Source organism: Siniperca chuatsi, linkage group LG22 (genome assembly GCF_020085105.1).
Source record: "Siniperca chuatsi isolate FFG_IHB_CAS linkage group LG22, ASM2008510v1, whole genome shotgun sequence".
Classification (NCBI taxonomy): Eukaryota; Metazoa; Chordata; class Actinopteri; order Centrarchiformes; family Sinipercidae; genus Siniperca; species Siniperca chuatsi.
The window spans coordinates 1,458,511-1,483,937 of record NC_058063.1 but is presented as its reverse complement, the minus strand read 5'-3'; the positions used below and the strand labels follow the sequence as shown (position 1 = coordinate 1,483,937).

Genomic DNA, 25,427 nt, shown 5'->3' with positions numbered 1-25,427 from the left:
TCTGCTCAACATGTTCCAAACTCAAATTTCATATTTTTCTTTTAATATGGCTAAATACACAACTTCCATGTGTGATAGACTCATCTCAGGAAATAATTGTTCAGTAATGGACATTGTTGGTTCATTGTATAGTGGTGGCACTGCAGCCATTAGTGCAAAGCACAACTTTACAAAAATATTTAAATAATTAGCAACTGGAAGGTAAAGCTTGAAACAAAAATAAGACATATATTAACATAAATATTTCTTTAAAAAACCTTGGCTTGCACAAGTAAAAAACAATATAGAATCATTGTTTATTAAACCTTTTCCCTGTCTATAGGAGTTGTCCACTCATCTCATCTCCATCAACAGTGAAGAAAATGTTATTTTTGTGACATTCAGAACATTTGAGGAAGTATGGAAGTTCACCACATATTACACAATAGGTAGGTTTGGAATGCAATAAAATACTCACTAACAGTGAGATTTAACCTTAAGTATTTGACGCTAGGCATATATTATAAAGATCTGTGAGTCACGTGTTACTTTTTAAGTTAAATATTTAAAACAAATTTCAGCATTGTAGTTGATTTCTGCAAGATGGTATGAAGAATTCTGTTATGATTACAAAGGCAGACTCAGACTCAGAAATGTGATTAAGAAGTAAGGAGTTTATTGTACAGTTCACCAGGAACCTGATGGGGTTGAGGGAGGACAAGACCGAGAGGTATGAGGGATGACCGAGGTCCAAGTCCAGAGGTGCGTGTGGCTGAGACCAAGCAAGATTTACAGGCAGGCCGGCAACGTTGCTGAGTTAGTGAGTGAGTGAGTGAGTGAGTGAGGCAGACAGACAGACAGACAGGCAGGCAGGCGGTGTGGCTGGGCGAGGCACACAGACAGGAAGGAAGGCAGGCAGTGATCCTGAGCACAAGGTCAGTATAAGCCAAACTTACAAGCAAGCAAAGATAGTAGCGCAAATCATCTAGGAGCCAGGGACGTGAAATACCACATAAGTTGAAACAACGATCTGTCAATGAACAAAAGGCAGACCAGGGTTAATGTACTGCAGCGCTTGATTAGTGGATGGGTTGCAGGTGTGCGGCTTGGAGCAGGTGTGTTGATTGATTAGTCAGGAGCCCACGGAGAGAGTGAGAGAGCCATGCCCACAACACAGACACAGAGAGAAACAGACAACAGAGAAACTCGAAGGCTACGGCACAGGCTGTAACATATTCAGCATCAGAATTTACTTTTCTGAGCTAAGATGTACTGAATAGGACACCAGCACGAAATTGTGCTGTTACTGCCACTACTGCTATCGCTGCTTCTGGTAAAAAATTATGCCAGTAAATCCAGTTTAGAATATGAGTTGCTTCATTCCTCACATCACTTTTGTCCTCACCTCCTCTCTTCCAGGTTTCCTGGGTCAGTGTATGGAGAATCTATTGTTAGACCAGAAGTTTTGGCTCAGTTCTTTGGAGGAGAACATTGCTATTGAGGTTACCATTCAGGAGGACACTCTTAACCTTATCTACAGAGGCATCCTCATGCAGGAAGGTAGGTAATGGAATTCAGTCTTTTGAACTGCTCTGCAAATGAAAGGCTTGCTGGGCTGCCCTACTGCACAAAGTAAGTCGAAATCAAGCAGTGGCTGATAAAAGGTGGGGAAAGTGGAAAACATTACTTCCAGTATTTGGCTAAATAATCTTAACTAATGGTAAATGTTATGTAATAACAATGTGAACACACTGTAACATTGTAGCAGATATTATTGTATGTTTCACAACCACTAACACTGTCAGCCACTACCAGTTGCAAGCTAACAAACAACATAAACAAATAAAAGATGCTAACTACACTTACCATTCTGATACTCTGCTAGTCCCCGATTTTGGTGCACAATAGACTCATCTGGTTCTGACTTAGGCTCAGACATGTATGGCTTAATCTCTCCCATGTTTCCTCTAACTCTCACACCACTCTCTCACCATGGATGTATAATAAGAACATGTCTCTCATCCACATCCATGCTCACAACACAAAGCGGGGGGGGCTTCATAGATCCAGATTTTCTCGATGAGGGAGAAAGAGTAGATGTGCTTCCAGCCCCTTTTACAGAGTTTTTTTTTTTTTTAACTTTTTATATGGGATAACCATGTTCATTAAAATATTAATCATAGCAGAGTTTTTTCACATACTTTAAAATGTGTCTGGAGGGGAACTTTAATATTACGGGAGGATAGTTCCAGTGTGGTTCCTAAGTTTCACTCACTTTTTATTGGGGAACTGCTAAAATTAGCAGAGTAGGACATAAGATCAATACACCTCTGTTTTAACTCCTTTTCCCTTTCTGATATATCAGGGAAAATCCCCGCACACATGTGCTGACATGTCACAATGGTTACCAAATGATCTTGTATAAATCTAGGCATCACTTATACAGTTGTTTAACAGTTCCCCATCAGCAGATGGATTAAATGGGAGCCTTATCTAATTTATGCTAAAATTACATGTCTACTATCATGAAATCCTGTGGTTGGTCCATAGTAGGGCTGCATGATATGGTAAAAAAAATTCATAGTGATTATTTTGACAGATATTACGATTGCGATGTGACTCACGATTAGTGGGAATGACCATTTTTTCATCACAATTTTCATTTTCACTGAAAAAACTATTAAAATCATGATAATGTGACATTTGTTGGGGTCTGCACCAAATAAGCATGTTTTCTTACATCTGGAGAACAAGATTTGTAGGCCAGGGAATCTCTGCAGCACTACAATACTTCATTATAATGCTGTTTTGTCACACATTTTACCTTTATCAAAAAACTGCAACTTCTGCGATTTAGATATTGCACTTGGCCATATTTCTATTAATTGTGCAGCCCTAGTCCATTGTGCTTTCACACCACAAATAAACCACACCAGAGACTGATTTAAAATGGACCAAGACCCTCCTTTTCAGGCGATCTCAGTCCGGTTGTTTGGTCCACACCAGAGTTTGATTGACAGCTGTCACAACAGCTCAAACAAACCGCTCTATACAGGTAATCGCACCAGAGGAGATTGAGCTGAACCAAACAGGTTAGGTGTAAAAACACCCTTAGTCAAGGAGCATGCTGACATTGCTCACACTTTCACTCTCTCTCTGCGTCCTCAGGTTCATTGTTTGCTAGTTGCTGTACCAACCAGATGTTTGACAGCTCCACCTCTGGAAGTGACCTGTACCTGGAGCAGGGAGACATAGCCCAGTTTGAGCCTCCCTTCCTGGGCTCAGGGTGGACTGTCCTCTGTCTGGCTGATGGAGCCCGAGGCACTGCACCCAAACCTGCTCTCGAGCCAGTCATCCCTTTTCATCAGTAAGTCACATCCACACACAGGGCTATATGGACTTGCTCGATACAGTCTCATACAAGTGATTGTGACTGGTCTCACTGTTCTGTGACCATACAGTAGAAGATATGAGATGTTATGCATGATCCCATGTGTCCACAGATGGTTTCTCAAATCCAGTACAGACAGCATTTTAGTTGGTGATGGGAAACCTGGCTGTAACTTCCCTCAGCAGTTTGGTAAGTGCAGTAAAATCTATTTAGCATAGTTTCACCCAGAAATACTTTCAGAAACATAAACAAGAGAGAAAATATGGGAGTATAAATTATGACTTTACACACCCGATATTGATGGTTTATATTGAGGACTTGCATTTAAATTGACACTTATAATTTAGTGCTTACACATAGTAAGTCTCAAATCTTCAACTTGTTTTAGTACTATTTTAACTGCCATTTCAACGTCTTTCAATAATTTCATTTGATCGCCAATTCAAATCGCCAATGTTTCAAATGTAAATTTTCAGCAGCGAGCACACATACATTTTCTTCAGAAAATGTAGCCTTTTTTTTACCACTTACTGACAGATTTAACTGCTTTCAGTGATTAGATGTCAAATTACATTTAAACTCCTTTAATCTCTTACTCTTAATGACAACTCAGCATTTATGTCAATTGACAATTTCACTGCTTTCATTTCTTATTCTTCAACTGAGTTTATCCTTTTTCAATAATTACGATCCAACTTACATCTCAAATCCTTTGATTGCATATACTTTAATTGACACTTTAAACCCTTTCAGGTCTCAGATCTTCAATTTTGACTAAAAGATAACTTATTCAGCTCTTCTAAGTCACACAACTTCCACGGTTCATATCAGCTGACATTTCAACAGACATCTTTCCGTTTATACACTTCAACTGGCATTAATTTCTTTCAGGACCTCCACTTCAACTGACATATCAAGCTCATGTTATCACTTACACTTTAACGATTTTAACATCTTTCGGTGCTTCAACTTCAGCTGAATCTTCACACTTCAACTTAGTTAAGTGCATAATCTTTAATTGAAACTATTACTTTACTTAACTACTAACTTAACTATAAATAATAGTGCATAATTACATAATTTGAAAAATATGCTTAATATGGAATATTATAATATGGAAAGAGGAAAACTCTCACCCAGAATGAAAAGTGAAAATATAAAAAGTTTGAAAATTGTAAATATGGTTTACTGTTTCTAGAAATAATGATGGCCTAATTAAAAGCAGTGCTCTAACTTGAAAGACGAAATTTTAAAACACCAGTTAAAAGTGTTGGTTGACAATGGAACAGGTCACCATGATTAAAATAAAAGTATGAGGGTTGTACACAACACCCCTTTTAAGTTCCCCAATTATATTTTATGGTCATTGTGTACTGAAGAGCAGTAAAAACCTTACATAAGTTGTGGGATATCTAGTCTCATTTTATCCTCCTCTTACCTCTACTCTGTTCAGCCAGAGGAACCTGTCTAGCCACAGTGGAGTATGATGCTGAGGGCCCAGATGAGCTAAGCATGGCACCCGGTGATCGCATCATTATTGTGGGACTCCTTGTGTCTTGTCTTGATTGGTTCACCGGGAGGAAGGAAGCGACAGGAGAAGTGGGTCTGGTCAAGACAAGCCTGGTGAAACCGTCCACTGACATTTATGAGTGAGTGTGTCACCAATATTACTGTTACCCACTTTATTGTAAAATAATTTAATGTGTTTTGTTAGAGTATATGAAAATACTGTATCTTGTTTTATTCTCTGCCACCCTTCCAGCTCAGTAGATATTTGTTTGGATGGAGAGGAAGGGACATTCTTCAGTCTGCAAGAGGACAAAGTCATAGAGGAAACAATTGCCTTATTAAAGAAGAAATCTCAAAATGACACTGGTCATAACTACAAACTGGGTGAGACAGAAATGCTGCAGATGGATTCACAGGTTACACTGATTTATAAAGATTTTTCATCTCCATTTTTTTCAGTCTCTATTACAGATGCAGATTTGGGGGCATGGTAAATGTTTAATGTACTCTGTAGTTAATATACCCACACGTCAGCTGCTTATTAAAATCAAGATTCAATTTCATATTTTCCAGATCAAAACAGTTACAAATTACTGAGAGTAACTTTTAGTCTACAGTCAAGCTAGTGGCTCTGTGAGGCTGTAATTAGGCACAGTGGTGCTTTGAACTAAATGCTAATGTCAACATACTAACATGTTCACAGTGACAATGCTAACATGCTGATGCTTAGCAGGTATAATGTTTACCATATTCACTATCTTAGCTAGTGTATTAGTGTGCTAACAATTACTAATTAGCACTATACTCAAAGTACAGTTGAGGCTGATGGGAATGTCATTAGTTTTGCAGGTATTTGGTTATAAACCAAAGTGATGATGGCAATACATGAAAAGTCAGAACATCAACAGTTATTACAGTTCATCCTGTGGGGGACATAAGTGTGTGTACCAAATTCCATGGCAATCTATCCAATAGTTGTCAAGACATTTCACTAGAAGTCAGAAATGTCAACCTTATGGTGGTGCTAGAGGTAAAGTCAAGGGATCACCAAAGGCAAGAGGAAAGAAAGAGAGAGCTTTGTAATGTGCTGGATTATACCTGATTTATGAAATCAAGGTGTATAAAAATGTAATTTGATCTGAACTCAATTGTTGCTTGAATTATTCATGAGCTTTAATTACCAGTTGTCAAGGTTTTAGGGTGTTTTCTCATTTGCTTTCTTGTACTTTTTGTTGTTCAATCTCAGATATGATCAGTTACCAAGACTCTGAAAAAAAAACATCACGTAAGTATTGCCATTAAATGTGCTTTTTATTTTGTCAAAGTATCTTGGCTCCTCTTTATTTCAACATCATTTTTTCCTCCCATTATTCTTTTTCAGTCAGCCCTTTAAGCAAAGTTGATACTCAGCTGACTGACCTGAAGAGAAATATTCAGAGGATTCTTGATCAAGGAAAAGACTCATCGCCAAATTCTGTTGTGACCATGAACGGGTCTCCAGAGGACTCGGTCCTGGATACAGAGGCAAAAAACCCAAGCCTTCCCTGTTTCACTGTTCACAAAGATGGAGAACAAAACAACAACACTGAGAACTTTATTCGCCTGTTCTCTTTTTTGGAGGGACAAGACTACAAAGTAGAGTTTGGCGTCCTGTACGGACTGAGTTCTGAACTCCTCGCCTCCTCCACCTTCACTGGTCACTCTGAACAGGATGAGCTGATTGCCTTCCTGGGTGTTGCTAGGGAAACAGCCAGGAAGAAGCGACTCTTTTGGTCACAGACTCGTTTGTGCTTTCTGTTGGGAAAGCTGTGTGCTGGGAGGTCAAAGTTCAGCCAGGCCCGGGTTTACTTTGAGGAAGCCCTTAGTGTGCCACGAGAAGGCTTTATGGACCTCAGGCTGTTGACCAGCATTTATTCCAACCTGGCTGCCATATATCTTTTGCAAAAAAATAATGAAAGTTTCTTTGCTCTGACAGAGCGACTTGCTGCCTTGCTAGTGGGAATCCCAGACTGCCTGGAAAGCTTAGAGGATAACTCTGCTCTTAAATACATCCTGAAGAAAGCTGTTCTCTCTCACAACAAAATGGCAGAGGCCCATGCTTGTCATCTAATGGTGAAGCACCACTGGACTCGTGCTGAAGGGGTTCGAGTAGTTCCTTATCTTGAGAGACTACTTGTTCTTTGTGCTGAAGCTCAAAGAACATTTGGCATCTCTCCCAGTCATGGATACCTGGTCCTGGGAAGGCTCTACAGCAAACTCCGACTTCCCCACCTCAGTGTCAGTTCAGCCAGGAGAGCTTCTCTGCAGCCCTCTGCTACACTGACTGACTGCCTTAGCAGTGTGGTTCTAGTTTTGGACAATATCAACAGACTATATGGGGTCACAGAACAGGAAGGTTCCATCCCACCTCAAGTGGCTCCATATTTACATCAAGCCCTCTCTTCTATCAAAGTCCAAGAAGGAGGAAGTGACCAATACCATGTTTTGAGTCATCAGCTTACTGTTTGTCTCTGCCAACTCTTTTGCAAGCACAGAATGGTTAGAAACGCTATCTGTCATATGCATACTCTCATCAACAACAATCCACCTTCACAGCAACTCCCCATCTCTGTCCCAGAAAGAAACAGTGCCCTAATCTGGCTGGCATGGCTTCACATTGACCACAATCAAGCAGATGTTGCTTTGGATATCCTGGACTTGGTCCTAGCTTCCATGCCAGAACACTGCACTACCCCTCAGGAAGGTCTGTAGGCTTCTATTGCTTAATGTGTTAAAAACAGTTAGTGTTGCAGAAGCCCTGGTGCAAAGAAATATTTCCAGGAACTAAGGAGCCACAGGAACTAAAGTCAGAAACTAGACAAGTCAAATTTGGGCATTGTTGTTTGCATTTCCACTAAATCTAAATAACCTAAGGAATCTGACAATTAGGCAAAAGGGACATGTAACAGATAAAAAAAAAAATGGTGGCATTGTTTGACATGCAATTTTCACACATGATGACACAATATAGTCATGTGCTGTTCTTTATATTTACTGTTGCACGATAAGAGACATGCAGAGGTGGAAAAGGGCACTGAAAACAAATTTCTGCTTTAGTACATAACTGTATTTTACATACTAAAATACATAAGTTTTTCTCTTGACACTACCTGGTGAACTAACCAGCTAACAAACTAAACTAGTCCTAAGATTCATACTAGTGGCAATCAGTGCCTTCTATGAATGAGTTTCCCTTATTCGAGTACTACCCCTGGTGCAGGGACTTTTTTACGTTTAATGTTTAGACCCTAGTTTGTCAGGTAAGTTTCCTGAGTCCCTGAAAATGTTCACGGGATCCTGGAAAAGGTTCTTGTGGTGAAAATAGGCTAAGAGTGCCTAGGACAACCACAAGAGTGGTGAACATTCTACAAATGAACTATGTAATCTAAATTACTAATTTGGAAGTGAAAAAGTTGAACATTAAAGTTATTATTACATAACTGTCAGTTATTAATGTTCATTTGATTTTGCAGAGCTACTTCCTGGTTTAACGTTTAACCATGATTTGGCCTCTGGGATTATTTTGACTACTATTTCAGTGTTAGGATACTATGCGCAGCTTTTTACTAAAGTGGACTACAGTAGCACTTTGTTTAAACTGAAGAAATTGGTCAACTTTTTAAAGATGTAACCATATGATTTCCTGAAAACAATATGCAGTGTGAGTTGAGAGGAAAAATCTGATCATCAGGCTATTTCATAACTGTTAAAGTAAATGTGTTTAATATAACGCAAAGGTGTGGTCCTCAACATGCGTGGTGTGGCACTTCGATGCATGGGTGACCTCCGGAGGGCAGCAGAGAGCTACCAGGCTGCTGTTGACATCTGCCAAGAGTATGAGGACATGCCAAACTGGGCTGTAGCTCTGGCTAACCAAGGTAAGACAGAATATGCTTCTTAACAGAATGATTCTTCCAATGGACTTCAGCTCTGTGAAATGACTGTGCTTCTTCATCCTCATGAAGGGCTTTTATGTCTGAAGGCTGGAGCTAAAGCTCTAGCACAGAGACACCTGACTGAGGCTGTGCGGCTCTTCTCTGAGCTGGATGAAGAAGGTCATGAGGCGAACTTCATCACAGTGCTGCTGGAGTTAGGACAGCACTATGTGAAGCAGCACCAGCTGGACTATGGAAAAGGATGCTACGAATGGGCTCTGTTGCAGGCTATCAATACCAACCTGTTAGACTGTAAGTATGTCACATACTTACATTTGTTCTGTTTTGTACTGTAAGGTCTAAGGATTTACTTTTGCTCTTTTCAATGAATTGAACTCATTGCCAGGCCAACTCACTGCAACTAGACACCTGTGCCATCTGTATGGGTGTGAGAGTCCAGACCAGGCCCAGTGTATCATCTACAGCCAGCACCAGGTCCAGCTGCTAAGACGCACAGGAGACAGAGGACAGGAGGGAGACGCACTGGAAGCCATCAGTCAGCTCTACCTCACTCTGGGCACAGAAAGGTGTGAGAGAATGTGTGTGGTGCTGGAATAGGGCCGATATAACGTTCGCTCAAACCAGTTATCAATAGAGCAGCTGTTAATTTGAAGGTGTTGAGTTTAAGTTGAAAGTTTGGAGCAACAGGACTAATCAAGTTTTTTTTATGTTTTCAGGGCATACCGGGTGGCTCTTGACTACACCAAGAGCAGTTTGGGTATTTTCATCGACCTGGGCTGCAGGGAGAAAGAGGCATATGGCTGGCTGCAGGCTGGGAAGATCTACCACCTGCTGGACCAAACTGAACTGGTGGACCTTTATATTCAGGTCTGACAGCAGCTGTGTAGACATCACAAGTATTTCATGTCTTATTAGTTGCAGCACAATCTACAAAACTTTTAAAACTCAACTGATCTTTAAGTCTCAATTTATCGCAAATTCTAAAATTTACCTCAACTGCAGACAGATCCTTATATTAGAGACAGGCCTCTACTTCCTGTTCCCCATTTAATTCTTCAAACTCTGTCTTGATAAATTCAGTAATAATTCAGAATGATGTATATTTCCACAGCACTAATTCTATCAGTTCAACAGTCATGTCTGTCACTGGTGGAATGCTGGGCAACAGGGAAAAGACCCAAATGCAGACAGAACTAAGGCAGAACAAGTGCAATTCAATGATTTAATAAAGACATCAATGGATAAAGGCTTACAGCATGGTGAGGAAGGCAAAACATTCCAAAACAGGTAAACCAATCCAAAAGGGAGCCAGCAAGAAACAAAATCCAACATCCAGGTAAGGTCAGAGAAAAGCAAGATATAAATCCAAAATCACAAGGTGAACATGGGGAAAGGCTGAAGGACGAACTGACACTGAGGGAGTAAAGACACACAGACTAAATACACAGGTGAGGGGACACAGGTGAAACTAATCAGGGCGGGGCAGACAATCAAAACTGGAGGTAAAAGACACAAAGGCAGGAAGTGAAGTTACATGACACATGAGCAGAGGTGAGTATTACAAAATAAAACAGAACTAAACTAAAACCTCAAACCATGACAATGTCATACTCATCACAAGTGGCAGCTGGTCAATAGAGGGTGTACGTGTGGCGCCCTACCAGCCACAAAGCTTAATAAATAAATAAATTATTATTTAATATTTGAAATGAGCAAAATAATTAGTTTTTACTTTTTAAGCATTTTGATATAACTTCAAGTGAAGTTACAGTATGAAATTAACTACAAAAATGTGTCTCTTTTGTGTTCTCATTCCTAACAAGTGTTGCTATTATGTTGAAAAGCTAGACAACAGTATTGCTAGTGTGTAAGCAGAAGCCCTTAGTGCCTGTAGTCCCACCCAGCTAAATAATCACCAGCTGCCACTGCACACCACTCTTCTGCTCTCATCTTCTCTTTTTAACACAAATACTGTTGTCATTCACAAATTATTTGCCGTTGCTTCCACTTTGCCATTTTTTTTGATCACTGTTAAGACGGTGTAGTCCCTCATTCGTCCAGGAGTGTTCCATCGAAAACCCCTCGTTAAACAGAAATGGTGGTCTGAGATTCAACTTGCCAACGATCTACCACAGTGTATTATCACCATGGTCAAGCCAATCATATGCTAATCAGTGTCACTGCTTTTGACTTTGGCCTTTAGGACCCATTTTGTTACACCTAAACGTAGCCCTGACCGTCATGGCTAATGTTGAGTTTATTTTTTATGTTCATTATGGTTGTTAAAATAACATCTGTAACCATAACACTGTTACATCCACGTTATCCATTTTATGTAACAAAAATGTACCACTAGGCAAGCAACAATTGAACTAATTAAATTCATATCTTGCTTTCATGAAAACATCAGTATTAAAGGTTGCAAATTTACAAATTGTTTTGTATGACTTGAGTACACTTGAAATAAATGAAAAGATGTGTAACAGTAATTATAATGATAGAACCTATAGTTAATAACCCAGTGTTGTAATTTGGCAAAATGCCTTGTGAAACAAATGATGCTTTCAACCTCTTTACTGTGGAGTACACATCACATTGGCCTAGGCAGTGTGGATATGAGGTGTATAGTCAGTGAAATCAGTAGTGTTCACGTGGATGCGTGTGGATAGCGTACAATAAGGTGTTGTGGAGTAAAAGTAAAACAAAATGCAAAGCAATGCATGCGCTGACAGGGAAGAGAGCGAGCCACTCTGGAAGCTGGGACTTTTAAATCCTGTAGAGCACTGCGCCCAGGTGCTCCAGATCTGTTTGGATACTGCAATCAGCTCTCTGGTACCTCAAAAGACAACATGGGTAGACACAGTTACTGAAAAACCACACACACAAGTAGTCTAAGCAGTCACACGTCCTAATACTACTAATCTAACCTTTCCTAACTGAGGAACCTCATCCTACAGCCCAGCTACCTGTCTTCACCGCCGGCAGCCCTAACCAGCATGTGAACGGCACCCGCCCCAAGCAACGAGTGCTCTGCTAGGCTTGGCTGTCCACACCAAGTGCCGCTCCCCAAAACAGTATAACCACCTCAACTCTCTCCTTTTCAACACTTCGTAGTCCGTCCCTCCAGCCGTCATCAGGCACAGGTGCAGCCACTTATTCTAATCAGTGTCCGCAGCAGCTCCCCCCTTACCACAGTTACAGTACCTTGCCAATTCTAGCATTAACGTTACATTAACATTACATTGCCCGTATGCTAAGTTTAACACTAACATTGCATAACGTTAGCTAACTAACGCAGTGGACCTTTATTTTCCAACCTCACACAGACACCATTTGTTCAAAAGTATTATCACCCTAAATTCTAACACTTCTCTACTACGTATTGACTTTGGTGCATGCCGGTTTAATAACTGTGGCTAACAAACGCTCCCGTTAAGTTGGCATTGTTAGCACAGCTAAGCATCTTTGCTTGAAGGCTAACACAAGGCTAATTCATTGGCTGGATAATTAGCTAACAAGCCATGTATGGTGAGCGCAGACACTGATTCCTGCTAATTATTGCTAACATATAAATAACATACTAGAATTTCACTCACTGAAAAAACTGGGGCACAGACTTGACAGTCTGTTACAATTAACCGCACAGCCGGCTGAGAAGTGAAGTTCAGTGACTTGCTGAGGTGACGGGCGGCTAGCAGACCGTTAGTGGTGATGGCACCGACACCCCCCACGTGTCACTCAAAGCGGCCATGCCCTTAATTATGCAGAACTTTAAGCCTTAATATAATTTAAACGGGTGAGTTATTGAAAAAATTCACCCCCCTCACAGTTGTCATGAAGGGGGAAATTAGCTATAGAGATCGAAAAAAAAATTTGTACCAGGCTGTAAACATGTTTATTTCTGCTGTAAAATTTGCCATTTTAACATGGGGATGTACGGGGATTGACTTCTGTTAGGATGATGTTGTTTCCTACCACAGTACGTCAGGAAACTCCCCATGTACTAGTGACAAATTAATTATTGTAGTGATTTGCCGAAGCTTCTGATTAATTCTCTGCTTGTCTTGTCAATGCTCTCTTATCATAGTAGGTTTGTTCCAACCCAAAGTGTGTTCTTACTCTCTGCCTCCTCTATTATATCTCTGTAATATGTTCTAGTCATATCGCCTCATAACACTACTATTCCCCTCATGCATCCCCTAACTGCTTACTCACTTTATCAACATTCACACACATTATACAACTAGATGGTAAATGGCCCCCAGAGCTTGCAAGCGAATGCCAGGTCGCTTCCTCCGCTCTCCTCAAAATCTGCTCCATAATAGCCGCAACTATTCCGTTGGGCCATGAATAGTCCACAAGTCCATCCTTATACACCAACAACCTTGCAGTCGTAGACACAATCAACAAGGTTGCACCCTCAGACCTCTTGTCTCACTGGTCAGCTCGGAAGAGTTTTCGCTACTTTCACCACCAGTACAACATAACCTTCCCGTCATTCAGTCTCGTCACCATGACCCATCTCTAAACTCCTAATCAGCAAGTCGGGCATGGCCTCCAGCCATCCTCAGATAACGTCACTTCTCAGAGGACTAACACGCCAAGAGCCAGCTCATCTGCTCCGGATATAGCATCCCCTTAATGAAGCCATGTTCTACTTGCTTTTGGTTTCCTCAGATGCTCTGAATTCATTGCCTCTACCCTTCACTTCGACCCACACTGCCACGCCTGCATTTCAGACTTACATACTTGTCTTACTTCTCAGACGACACCATGGTATTCTACTTAAAGCAAACTAAAACCAACCAATCCGGTCAACCTGTCTTTTACTTCAAGTCTAATCACCACTGAATCCTTTCGAGACCCTTGCAAACCACTTGCATTTCCAGAAGTCCCAGAGCATTACCGTGACAGATCCGGATAAGTGGCCACTCGATTCTGGTTCCACCAGCACTTCTGCCACTTAGTCTCCTTTTCCGGCATTTCTCCAGTCCATTACTCCTTCAGGATTGGAGCTGCCACCCCGGGCCTCCCGCACGGTCCTCCCAAGCGTATCACCGCTACATTTGTTCAGATCTCAAAGATGTCAGATCTGCTCAATCTTGTCTCAAGTAACTAGAGGCTTTGGGGGTCCGTCATACCCAAGTGCAATGGGGGATTCCCCACCGAAGCTTCCTCACGACACAGCAGCAAACCAAAGAAGTACAAGCAGGCTTCAAGCCTTGCACACCAATAATTTTTGTTTTCGTTAATAAATCGTTTAAACGCATCTTGTTGATGGTGTGATCCTTGCTAGTGAATGGTAGTTTAACAGTAATTGAAAAAAATGGCGAAGTGGAAGAAACTGGAAATAATTAGTGAATGAAAACAGTGTTTGTGTTAAACTGAGAGCAGCAGAGTGGTGAATATGACATTATGATGAAATTACTGTGAGCCATTACTGTACAGGTAATTGAAGGTAAAGATGACCAGAGGACGTTAAATTTGTAATTTTGTTTTTAGTACACTCTTGTGGCCATAACAGCTGCTCAGTTGACTTCAGTTTTTTCTTCATGAAAAGTTTTATAATGAAAGCCTGTATTTTTGTCAACGTCATTGTCAGGTATCACAGGATGTTGCTATGAGTACAGGAGACACCAGCTTCATCCTGAAGCTTCTGGAAGCTGCAGGAGATATTTTCTTCAACAGCTGCCAGGACCGGGACAAGGCTATCACCTTCTATAGGGTACAGTCAGAATAAAACGCTGAGCTGATACAAATATTTAAAAATTTATCTCATTACTCCTTACACTTCCTACTGTCATCATCCCATGGCATGATTATGGGGCACCCTTTATATTAATCTCTATTAGTTCTGACGTAGGTTTAGACCATTTATCCGTGTTTTGGGAAAACATTATATTATTATATTATATTATTAATCATATTCTATTTCCCTACTTCATGAATTTTTAGTAATTAAGCAGCCTTCATTTGTTTGCTATAACTGTTACTATTGTTTTTAGGAATGATTGTCAAAACTAAGAAAATAAGACCCAAGTTGTAATAAACCAAAGTTATCTTTTAAGCCTATAATAATGTCCTGTGTATCTCTGTGTATTCCTCCATGTAGGACCGTGCTCTGCCCATTGCAGTGAAGAGCAGCAGTGTTCATTCCAGGCTGAGGTTGTGTAATAAGCTGGCTGAACTGATGCGCAGTCTCAAGTTGTATGGGGAAGCTGTGGAGTTTGCTCAGACTGCACTGGACATTAGTATCACTCTAGGTATGGAAAACCTCCAATGCAAAGTTTAGAATTTTCTATGTTAGTTTAGGATTGTAATTTATGGTTGTATTTGCCCTTTATTAAAATCAAGACATGGTCCAATTATTGTCATCCACTTCTGATATACTTCATGAAATACTGTTAGATTTCATGTTTATTATAGAACTAATCAGCACTGCACTGATTATCTGTAGAAAGACTTACTGAGAAGTATTAATGATAATACCCTGCTGTCCTCTGGCAAGCTATACAGAAGTATCCACCTCATCCTCCACACTCCACCATACATAAATGACATGGAATTTTCTGTTATGCTGGTTTTGCACATTACCATATCACTACCTTTGTATTATATACAGTATGTATATAAGTAACTGTATATATTGTTTTTATTTTTATTCAATTCTAATTTTAAATATTTAAATATTTGTATCTTCTGTGTGTTTAGCGTGAAAGGGGCTACAACTTTATAAATAAATGTACCTTGAACCGTAATGAAGTAAGTATGTTACATGTCAGCTGAATTTTTGTATTGCCATCACTAACTGCATGTTACACCATATCCCTAAGGTCCTAGATCAGGGCTGGGGTCCCCCAACTTCCCGAGCACAGACATTTCATTCAACTGAGTGGCCTATAAAATTAGTTACAGGATGAATGTTAAAAATACAAACTTGCGGGTGCAAAGTAACATAATAAGAGGTAAAAACATGAACTAAAGTCAATACAAACCATGTAAGATGGCATAGGATTTGTTTTTCACTCACAAACTGAATTTCTTCTCAGCAGCAGTGAGATCAGCACTGCCATTGCGGGCCAGAAGCTATATTCCAACAATACTGAATAAAATCTATGGCCAGCAATGCAGGCACTGAGCATGCTACTGGTGAGCAGCATTCCAGTAGGTGAGCGAGACAGAAATGCTTTGAATTTACATTGTATTGGCTTTAAAGATGCAATGTCTAAGGATATTAGTTTAAAGCATTCAACAATTAACTAAAATTATCAACAGAATGTGAAGAAATAACTCTTTTGATGTTATCTCAAAGATGTCTGTGTATTTTGTTGTAGAGATATCTACTGAAGTTAGCATGCTAACCAGCTAGACCGATCCCATCCTGTCATGTGGTACCACTTCGTACGTCAAGAGACGATAGACCAAAAGTATAGCTCAGGCCTCCCCCCCCGTAGTTTCAGATGGGAGATGTGTGCGAGCAGCTATTACACAAGCTCTCTTAGCTTTTTTATTCTAATAAATAAACAAAATAAACTTCCAAAATGTCAAGAAAGGAAATATTCTTGCACCTATTTTCCTTACTAAACAGAAAAATACAACTGTACACCTTCTGAATTCAACTTTCTCTCTTTTACCGAAATAAGGCTAGCTTAATTGCCTTGTTAACTTATTGTAAAACCTACTTCATTCAAACTCAACAGAAACAAAATAAACCTCATCAAAACTTTCCACAGTTCCAACAATCACCAACCCAGAGTTGGTTTGGTCGAAATAAATCCTTAATTCACCGAGTTAGATGTGAAAATATTCTGGCTCCATGCTGCCTCTCTGATGCCCGACCTCCCTCTCACTCTTCTCCCGCTTGACTCCTCTCCTGTCCCCGTCTGAACCCGCTGTGTCTTTGTACTCACTGCAGCAGCCACTTGTGAGCTCTGATTTCACTGATTCCCCTTAGTGAAGGGGAAGGGGGATTTTAAAGGGCCACAGTACCACTTTCAATGTGAATCCTATGTTTCTAATGTGCAGAGGACCTCTAAAAATGTCCACTAAATCACCACTAAAATCCAGTCCACAACAGTAAAGTTTTCAGGAATAAACAACATACTGATGATTTAGCTATTTATTTAGCATTTTCAGTAGTGGAGCTAAAAATAAAAAGTTTATCCTCCTGGTGGTGCTAAAAGAAAATCTAAATGGATCATCTCCTTGGGAGCATGAATGTGCTCAAGAGATTGAATGGCGATCCATAAAATAGAGAAAAGAGGAAAGTTCATGGAGTAACTGAATAACAGTGTCCTTTGTGTGTGGTTGTACGTACAGGTGAGCGTCTGAATGAACGAGTGGCTTACCACCGTCTGGCCTCACTGTACCACAGTCTGGACCAGTATGAACTGGCTGAACACTATTACCTGAAGACCCTGACCCTCTGTCCAACACCTCTGCTGTTTGATGAGGAAACACTGTACTATGTCAGGGTGTACCAGACACTGGGGGACATCATATTCTATGACCTGAAGGTAAGGGATTAAATGATAGACGTGGGATGTTTTTTCTATATCTGGAATCACTGATATCATGTGAATCTGGAGTTTACTACTAACAGGTTGACATTCACAGATACCTTTAGTCATCCAAAGAAAGTGCCTATATTGTTATGTGAAATAAAGCCCCAAAACTTTTGTATCCTCAAAGATACAAAAAGCCAATATATGACAGTTCCCGTTTTGTTATTTTGACTTGATACGGAGCTCTATTGGATGTTCTAGCTTGTTTCCACTGGTCTAAATATACTTCCCCAGCCATGGTTCCTGGTCCCCAAAAAGTACCTGTTCTGGGGTGTGTACTTTCTGATGGACCAGGAACTATCACTGAGCTTTCAGAGCTGAACATTACTAGCTGACTGAACACAAACTGCTTCAACATGTATGCAGATTCATTTACACAGTAAGAGGGAATGCACAGTCAACTTACACTTCCTTAGACCCCTTCATTGGCATGCTCAAACTGAGAGATGCCCTCAGACTTTCACACCTGCCCCAGTCACCTGACTCTCACATCCAGCTACTCCCTCCTGCCTTGCAGTAACCCGTTTCCTTCCATTCCCATCACCTTACCTTCCCCGCCTAGTACATATATCAGCCCCTTTTCCCCAGTCAGTTGCCAGATTGTCTTTGTTGCTCCTCGCCATTGCTTTCCAGCAATCTGTACCTGAACCCTTCACCTTGAAACCTGTACCTGCCTGTAAGCTCATGTACCTTCAACTTATCAATAAATCCTGCCTGTCTGCATTTGGGTCCTTCCCCTGATGCCTCATACTCACCCACCTTACAAAACAATCTGGCCAAATATGGACCCAGCAGATGAAGCATTCTTTGTGGAAGAACTAAATGAGGTGACTCAAACTCATTCAGTACCCTCTAAACTACTGCCAAAATGCAAGTATAGTACAGAAGGATGCAGCTTTGTCACTGGCCGTGGCTGGTGAAGTTGCTACCTGGATTGGAGAGAACTTTACTATAACTCCAGCCTCCCTGTCTGCTAGCGTTGGGCCTGCTAGCCTCCAGCATGCGCCTCAGTCTGCTAGCCTAGGGCCTGCCTCCCACTTGGCTAGCCTCGGGATTGTTAGCCTCCAACCTGCCTCCCAGTTGGCTAGACTCAGGATCGTAAGCCTCCGGCGTACCTGCCCTGACCCGGCTAGCCCACTGCCTACCTGCCCTGTGCAGGCTAGCCCACCGCCTTCCTCCCCTGAGCCAGCTAGCCCACCGCCTGCCTCCCCTGAACCCTATGAGCCTTAAGTGGACCAGTTGTGGAGCTACCCTGATGTCCCAAGTCCAAGTCCCCTGTATTTGTATGAAATACAATGACCAATAATGGGATTCAATTATACTTTTTTAAGGGACCGTATATTTCCCTGTTATCTCTACAGGACCCATTTGATGCTGCAGGCTACTACCACCTGGCTCTAGCTGCAGCCATGGATCTGGGCAACAAGAGGTCTCAGCTGCAGCTGTGCACTCGCCTCGCCACCATCTACCACAACTTCCTAATAGACAGGGAGCTCTCTCTCTTCTTTTACCAGAAGGCAAGAGGATTTGCAGCAGAGCTGAACATGAGGAGAATTAATATATCACCGGATCAGCAGTATAGCAGCACCTCACAGTACAAGACCACCGGACAATAGGAAAGACACTTTGTGAAGACCTTGTCAAGTCTTTGTTTCACAAGAAAAACTAAACATTTGCTAAGCGTCTAAATTAAACACTCTATACTCTGTAACACTATATGATTTCTGGGAGTGCCCCTCTTGTAGTGTTGAGTTCAGTGTCTACAGTGTACAAAAGTTCAAACAGTTGTTTGAAGCCTGTTGGACATTGAATTTGCAACCTATGAGGAGCAGATTAGTCCATGTGGGTTTTATCTCCCATTCTATTGATTTCTTTTAGCTAGTGGTGAGATAGAGAGAGACAGAGGCTAGGTTGAAGGAAGGGCTCACTGGTTCTGGAAGTGTTTATCCCCATTCTGTATTCCCATTTCAAATGTTTCTTTACACTGCAGATTGTGCTATTAGTCTTCTCAACAGTATGATCTTAAGCTTTCACTTGCCGTTAGTGGCGCACATAAAGAAATTTGAACCTCGTGACTGTATATTTCTTGCTGAAATGCACATTGGGAGTCTTAGTTATTTGCTTCCCCAAAGTTTTTATGTCCATAGGTTTGTACTTATTTTCAATCAAAACACCAAATATTTTCTAAGGCAGTTGTTCATCTTTTGGACTGACAACTGTGAGTCACGTAACATTGTTCATGGGAATGGGACTTTTAGTTCCAGAATGGCCTAATTAGCTCACTTCGCAACTCTAATTCAAAATGGTTGAGGAAGAGAGGCTTTGTCCAGTCCTGTTCCCTGATACTTAAGTCTATCTTGCAATGCAGTGGATGCTTACAAAAGTTTGTTTGCTAAGTTTAATATCCACTTTCATTCTTATTTCCAGATTTTTGGTTTAAATACAATGTTTTAACTGTGGACTTGTTTAGAGAAGTCAAGAGAACTAAAGAAGCCTACTTGTAGATATGCTACCTCCTGATTTTTTTGTAAATCCACTGGATATGACCTGGATGTGAAGTGTCATCCTCTTAGAATCAAACAAAATAGAGTATCTTTTATTTTACAATAACTTAATACTTTTAGAACAGTCATTTGTAACAGTCTACAAACATTTGAGAGTACATTATCAGAAAACGCTACTATGGTGTTTTGACGATTACAAACAACCTATTTTACAATTTAGTTTGGAGGACCTGCTGAATCTGGACTAAGAGGAGAGATGTAATCAGTGTTAGCTTTCACTTGTCCTTAAAGCCATCACATGTAGAAATTGAAAATGTCTTACTTTGGCACGATCATGTGGAAGTATAAACAATGACAGGCAGAAACGTGCCGCTAATTCCTACTCTCCCTCCCCTCCATGTGTCAAATCCGGGAACACTGAGAAGAAAAGACTAAAAGCAACACAACCTGCTCCAATTTTCACTAGGAATGCTTAATTTTTCTACAGATTCAATTTATGTCATCACAAGAAGTTTCTGTCCCATGTACCATGAACCATCTGAACAAACAAGTTTCTAAACCAGATCGTAGAGCGTAGGGGCAGATATGGGTCTACTCTCTTGAAAGAGGACAGACATATCATTATAGAATTGTTATACTAATATTGGCCATTGGCCAACAACAACAAAGATGTCGAAATTTCTACCAACTCTGCAGGACTGTAGGTTATAAACCACCAAGTGAATAATATTCAGAATATTCATGTTTGTCTTCTTGTTTTAATTCTCATAACTAAAACACTAAAAACGCTAACGTTAGCAGATAGAAAATGTGTGGCGTCAGGCTTCTATTTAGTTTAGCTAATTAGCTATATTAATGGTATAGTAACAGCAAATGTTTAATCCAGGAGAACTGGTATTGTAGTGGTAACGTTAGCCGTAGTCAATCAGATTATATGACAATGAAACATACAGCATTCATTTACGTTAGCTAGCTGCCATCCAGCAGCTGGAGAGAGGCCAGTGTCGAAAGGCCATATCTTGACTGAAACACAGCTCAGACAACAAACAGATCTTCTTGACAATAAGAGCAACCTTACAGCACAGACAAGTTGATCCACAATCCTGAGCAATGCAACACAGTGCTTACAGTGCTCTGCTTGACCACCTCATCCAGTCTGCAGAGGAGAACCCCGATGGATGAGGAGGTCCCATGTAAATGACTGACATTAACCTGGTGTGTATCTGGCCACTTTTTCCAATTTTGAATTATTTAATTTACTGACCATGACAAATGGTTGTGTAGTCAAATAGTATTTTTATTGACAAGAGCTTTTTGGATTTTAATATTGATGTATCAAGGACTTTTGTCTGGTGTATTTCATGCTGAAAGCAGGTGCTCTGCCCCCTTCTTCTCAGGTTGAGATAGTGACATGGCCTCACTGCACCTGCTGGTCTACCTCCTGCCACCACCACCAAGTGGAAAGAAGGGAGCTGTGAAGATCAGTATCTGGGAAGCTGTGGACCATGTAGTCAAGTTTCATAAGGTCAGTGTGTCCTGATATTCATTTTTATTCATCCAATAGGCAATAGTGTAACCCCCACTCCAAAAAAGTCCCCGCTTTCCTTACAATATATACCCTTTTCAATAAAGTATTTCTGATTCTGAAAAACAAACATTTTGGCCAACTATCATGCCCTCCACTGCAAACAAAGGAACTATACAGGTGGATTGTCTCACAGGTAGAGAGTCATATGATGGGGTCACATGACTGTTCAACATACACACTGAATAGAGGAAATTTCAGTGAGGGAATTTTATGCTGAATTTTGCTCATTGCCTGTCAGTCTCTACATCTCTATCTATCCATCTATCCATCCATCCAAATCTAATCTAATCTAATCTATCCCTGCCTGCTCTTAACCCGTCATCTACTAGTCATCTCTAGCTAGCCACTCCCTCTCACTCATTCACCTTGCGCCTGTCTCTCCAGCCATACCTCACAGCCCTCCGCCTCAGCCAGCTGCCTCCCTGCTCATTCCACCTCCAGTCCCCGCTTCCCTAACAATAAATACCCTTTTCAATGAATCTGCGTTTGGGTAAAATTTGTTATTGTTCATACAGGTGTCTAATACATCATGACAGAATATATCATGGTGATAAAAGTCTGCAATGTGTCCTTTTCTTGGACCAAAATAAACATTTGAACAAATGTGAATGTTGTCGTTTAGATAATTGTAAAAATGTCAATGGCAAACTGTCTTAAATGTTATTCTAAGAAGCATTTAAAATGTTTAAAAAGCCTTACATTTAACTTGCTAATACCTGCAGATGTCCTATTTTAATATGTGGGGTTCCTAACTGAAATGTAGTTGCTGCTTGAAAAAGACAAACAATCATAGACCAACGAATTCAGCATTATCAGTGTAGAGTAATTTTCTGTCCTGACAATGCAAGACAATGTATATTTTACTGACAAGAAGTTTTTGCTGACATTTTAGTTCTTGTGCACTTTAATCTGTTGACATATCAAGAAATTGAAATAACAGTGATGACATCATTTTATAAGAAATATACTAGGGAGGAGGTAGTCATGATATTCTGTCAATATGCTGCAGTTGATGCTTATGATTGTGGTAGAGGTCATGATTATGGTGATGAGATGTACTGTATATTATACTAGCACTTATGTTTTGGGGACCTGCTATGGACGTTGACACTTTTTATGTTGTTTCTGTATCTAGTTTTGTATGTTTATGTCTCATCATCTGTCCAATAATTATGCTTGCTGCAGCACCTATTGCCTACTGTACCTAGAAATGTAAGTTGCATCTGATCTCAATGGCATTTGGGCTTGATATGTGTATTTTTTACTGCTGCACCAGTATCCTTGGAAAAAAAATTGAGGTCATGAATTACAGAAGCAATGGTATTGCATTGGTAGGATAGTATAGAGATTAAATTCCACCACCATGATATGCCTTTTTTAATACACAAAATCAAAATGTATGGTCAGGGTTTAATAAGTAAGTGACCAATCAGCTCATGTTGTAGAAAGGTAAATAACATAATAAGGAAATGTAAAAGATGTCTCAGCAATGTAAATCTATAATGTTATGATGGACGAATTCACAACGTTGTGTGAGGACTGTCTGCCAAAGGTAATAACAATGTTGGGGTAAGGTTATTATATTACCTCGTCAAATGTAATGTTTTAGAATGTAATTGTAACATATCCACAACGTGGATGTTTTGTGACGTCGCAGCAACAGGTCCCTGGTCTTACATTTTTACGTACATACTACATAATTTGATACATAAAGAAGACGTTATGATACCAGTAGAGGACATTAAAAGTACGTTGCCCCAACCACATTTTGTTTGCAGTTCCTTAATAATCCATACTGCACTCTACACTCAGTCTAGAAGAATTGGACATGAGATGCATTGATGTTGATAGGTTTTCAATGTAGTGAGTCCCCGGGACCCACAGGTGGTCATTTGAGTGGGTCCCTGGAAAATTGAGTGGGTCTCCAATAAAATATGTGTTTTTTGACAAATTGTAGTGTTAAACTTAGGGATGGGTATCATTAGGATTATATTAATACTACTACTCTATCTATACTTCGGTTCTCTCATTACTAAATAATTGTTTTTTTAAAAATGTATTCTTTTAAAAGAGAATACATTCAGAAAAGGATTAGAATTTAAAGGTGCTATTGATAACATTGATAACATCCAGCCAGTAGATGATGCACTCCACTTCCCCCTCTTCCATTCCATTCCAGTGGTTGCCAGTTCGTTGCACAACCTGCATATTTCATGGTCGAGTGGAGTGAGTTCAATTCAATTTTATTTATGTAGCGCCAATTCATAACAGAAGTTATCTCATTGCACTTTTCCTATAGAGGGAGGCACAATGCAAATACCACCTATAATTTTTTAAAATAGTAGATGTAATAGTAATTGTTATTATTAATAAATTAATAATAATAGGAATGACAGCTATAGGACAAATAATGTCAGTATTAGTAACAGAGCCAATAACAACAACTGTAGTAGCAGTTGTGTGTGATGGTGTCTGCCTCCCGAAACCAAACTGGGACCCCCGACATCCTCGAAAAGCTCCCCGGACTTCTGGCCGCACTCCTGACGACTATCACAAAAATCATAGTCCATGTCGGCACCAATGACACCGCCCATCAGCAATCTGAGCTGACAAAAGCAGACTTTATCCGCATCTTTGACCTGCTCAACAGCAGTGGCTTTTATTTCAGGTCCAATTCCTACACTGGGTAGTGGAACTGGCCGTTTTAGCAGGATCCTCAGCCTTCATACCTGGCTCCAGTCTGTCTGCAGCACCCATGACGTTGGTTTTATTCACAATTTTAACTTATTCTGGGATCGTTCTTCCTTGTTAGCATGAGATGGTCTTCACCCAAACAAGTCAGGTAGTCACATGCTGGCGGCTAACCTGCAGCATGCTGTGCTGTCCTCCTCACATATATACATCACCTGTCTCCCCTCGCTCTTCTTCTTCCTCTTCTCTGCCCACCATTAACAGCCACGCACCCTCTGCTGTCCCTAACGCCCCCTTGTGGACTGATCATAGTGCTGCTATTTGGAGGCCAGATCCCTCGAGCGCTACTTTTAAAATTGCTGTGGTAATTTTGCATAGGTCCTTAATACGAAACAGACACAGCTGACACAGCAATAATATTAATTTAATAAAGATCTGGCCCAGAACCCTACCTCCAGTCTCAACTTCAGCTGTAACCCAGAACAGACTTTTTTAGATGGCTCTTCTCAATGTAAGATCCCTCTCTAACAAAACGTTTATTTTAAATACTGATTTAGATGTCATGTTTTTAACTGAATCCTGGTTACGTCCTGGTGATCAGTCAGCTGTCTGAATTGTGCCCTCCAGATTATGACTGCTTTAGCTGCCCTAGGGATTGTGGTTGTGGTGGTGGCCTCGTTACTGTCTATAAGAAGCATTTAAAGTGTAACCTCATAGCTTGCAATGATTTTTCCTCCTTTGAAGTGCTCATGTTTAAACTTGGTGGCCCCCTCCCGGTCATATTTGCTTTTATTTATCGCCCCCCTAAACCAGCTGGCTCCTTCTTGTTGGAACTCCCTGAGTTTGTATCCAGTCTTGTTTTAAATTATCATAGAATTGTTCTTTGTGGTGATTTTAATATTCATGTTGATGACTCCTCTAATGCCCTTGCTGCTGATTTTTTAAATATCACTAACTCTTTTAACTTTCAACAACATGTGTCTGGCCAAACTCATTCCCGGGCCACACCTTAGACCTAGTCTTGAGTCTGGGTCTGAGAATACCATCTGTGGAAATCAGGGACATGTTTGTATCTGATCACCTATGCATTGCTTTTAATTGTGAATTAGAGGCTGTTAGTACTGTCTTATCCCGCTCTAAGTACACACGCGTCCTTAATGAGTACCTAGTGTCTCAAAATTCTGTGCACTGTTCAATTCTCTTGGCAATGTGTTTCCCGATTCCTCCAACACCAACAATTTGGTTTATTCTTTTAACTACCTGTGT

The 25,427-nt window shown here is 40.5% G+C and overlaps 1 protein-coding gene across 4 annotated transcripts in view; it reads left to right on the top strand.

Annotated features, from left to right (window-relative positions):
- LOC122870746 (SH3 domain and tetratricopeptide repeat-containing protein 1) overlaps positions 1–19,450 on the top strand; it is a 31,383-nt gene extending 11,933 nt beyond the window's left edge. The window contains exons 4-19 of one of the 4 annotated variants that reach the window (XM_044185156.1): positions 323–428; positions 1,399–1,539; positions 3,148–3,346; positions 3,483–3,559; positions 4,824–5,019; positions 5,133–5,263; positions 6,126–6,164; positions 6,261–7,622; positions 8,656–8,796; positions 8,884–9,105; positions 9,200–9,380; positions 9,531–9,681; positions 14,417–14,539; positions 14,927–15,077; positions 17,134–17,330; positions 18,740–19,450. In XM_044185156.1, coding sequence (XP_044041091.1) covers positions 323–428; positions 1,399–1,539; positions 3,148–3,346; positions 3,483–3,559; positions 4,824–5,019; positions 5,133–5,263; positions 6,126–6,164; positions 6,261–7,622; positions 8,656–8,796; positions 8,884–9,105; positions 9,200–9,380; positions 9,531–9,681; positions 14,417–14,539; positions 14,927–15,077; positions 17,134–17,330; positions 18,740–18,994 — 3,672 coding nt within the window. In that variant the 3' untranslated portion in view covers positions 18,995–19,450. Of the gene's footprint in view, positions 1–322; positions 429–788; positions 915–1,103; positions 1,313–1,398; positions 1,540–3,147; positions 3,347–3,482; positions 3,560–4,823; positions 5,020–5,132; positions 5,264–6,125; positions 6,165–6,260; positions 7,623–8,655; positions 8,797–8,883; positions 9,106–9,199; positions 9,381–9,530; positions 9,682–14,416; positions 14,540–14,926; positions 15,078–17,133; positions 17,331–18,739 lie in introns of those variants that run through there. The other 3 variants (XM_044185159.1, XM_044185157.1, XM_044185158.1) reach the window with 3 other exon arrangements.
- Positions 19,451–25,427: the final 5,977 nt, after the last annotated feature.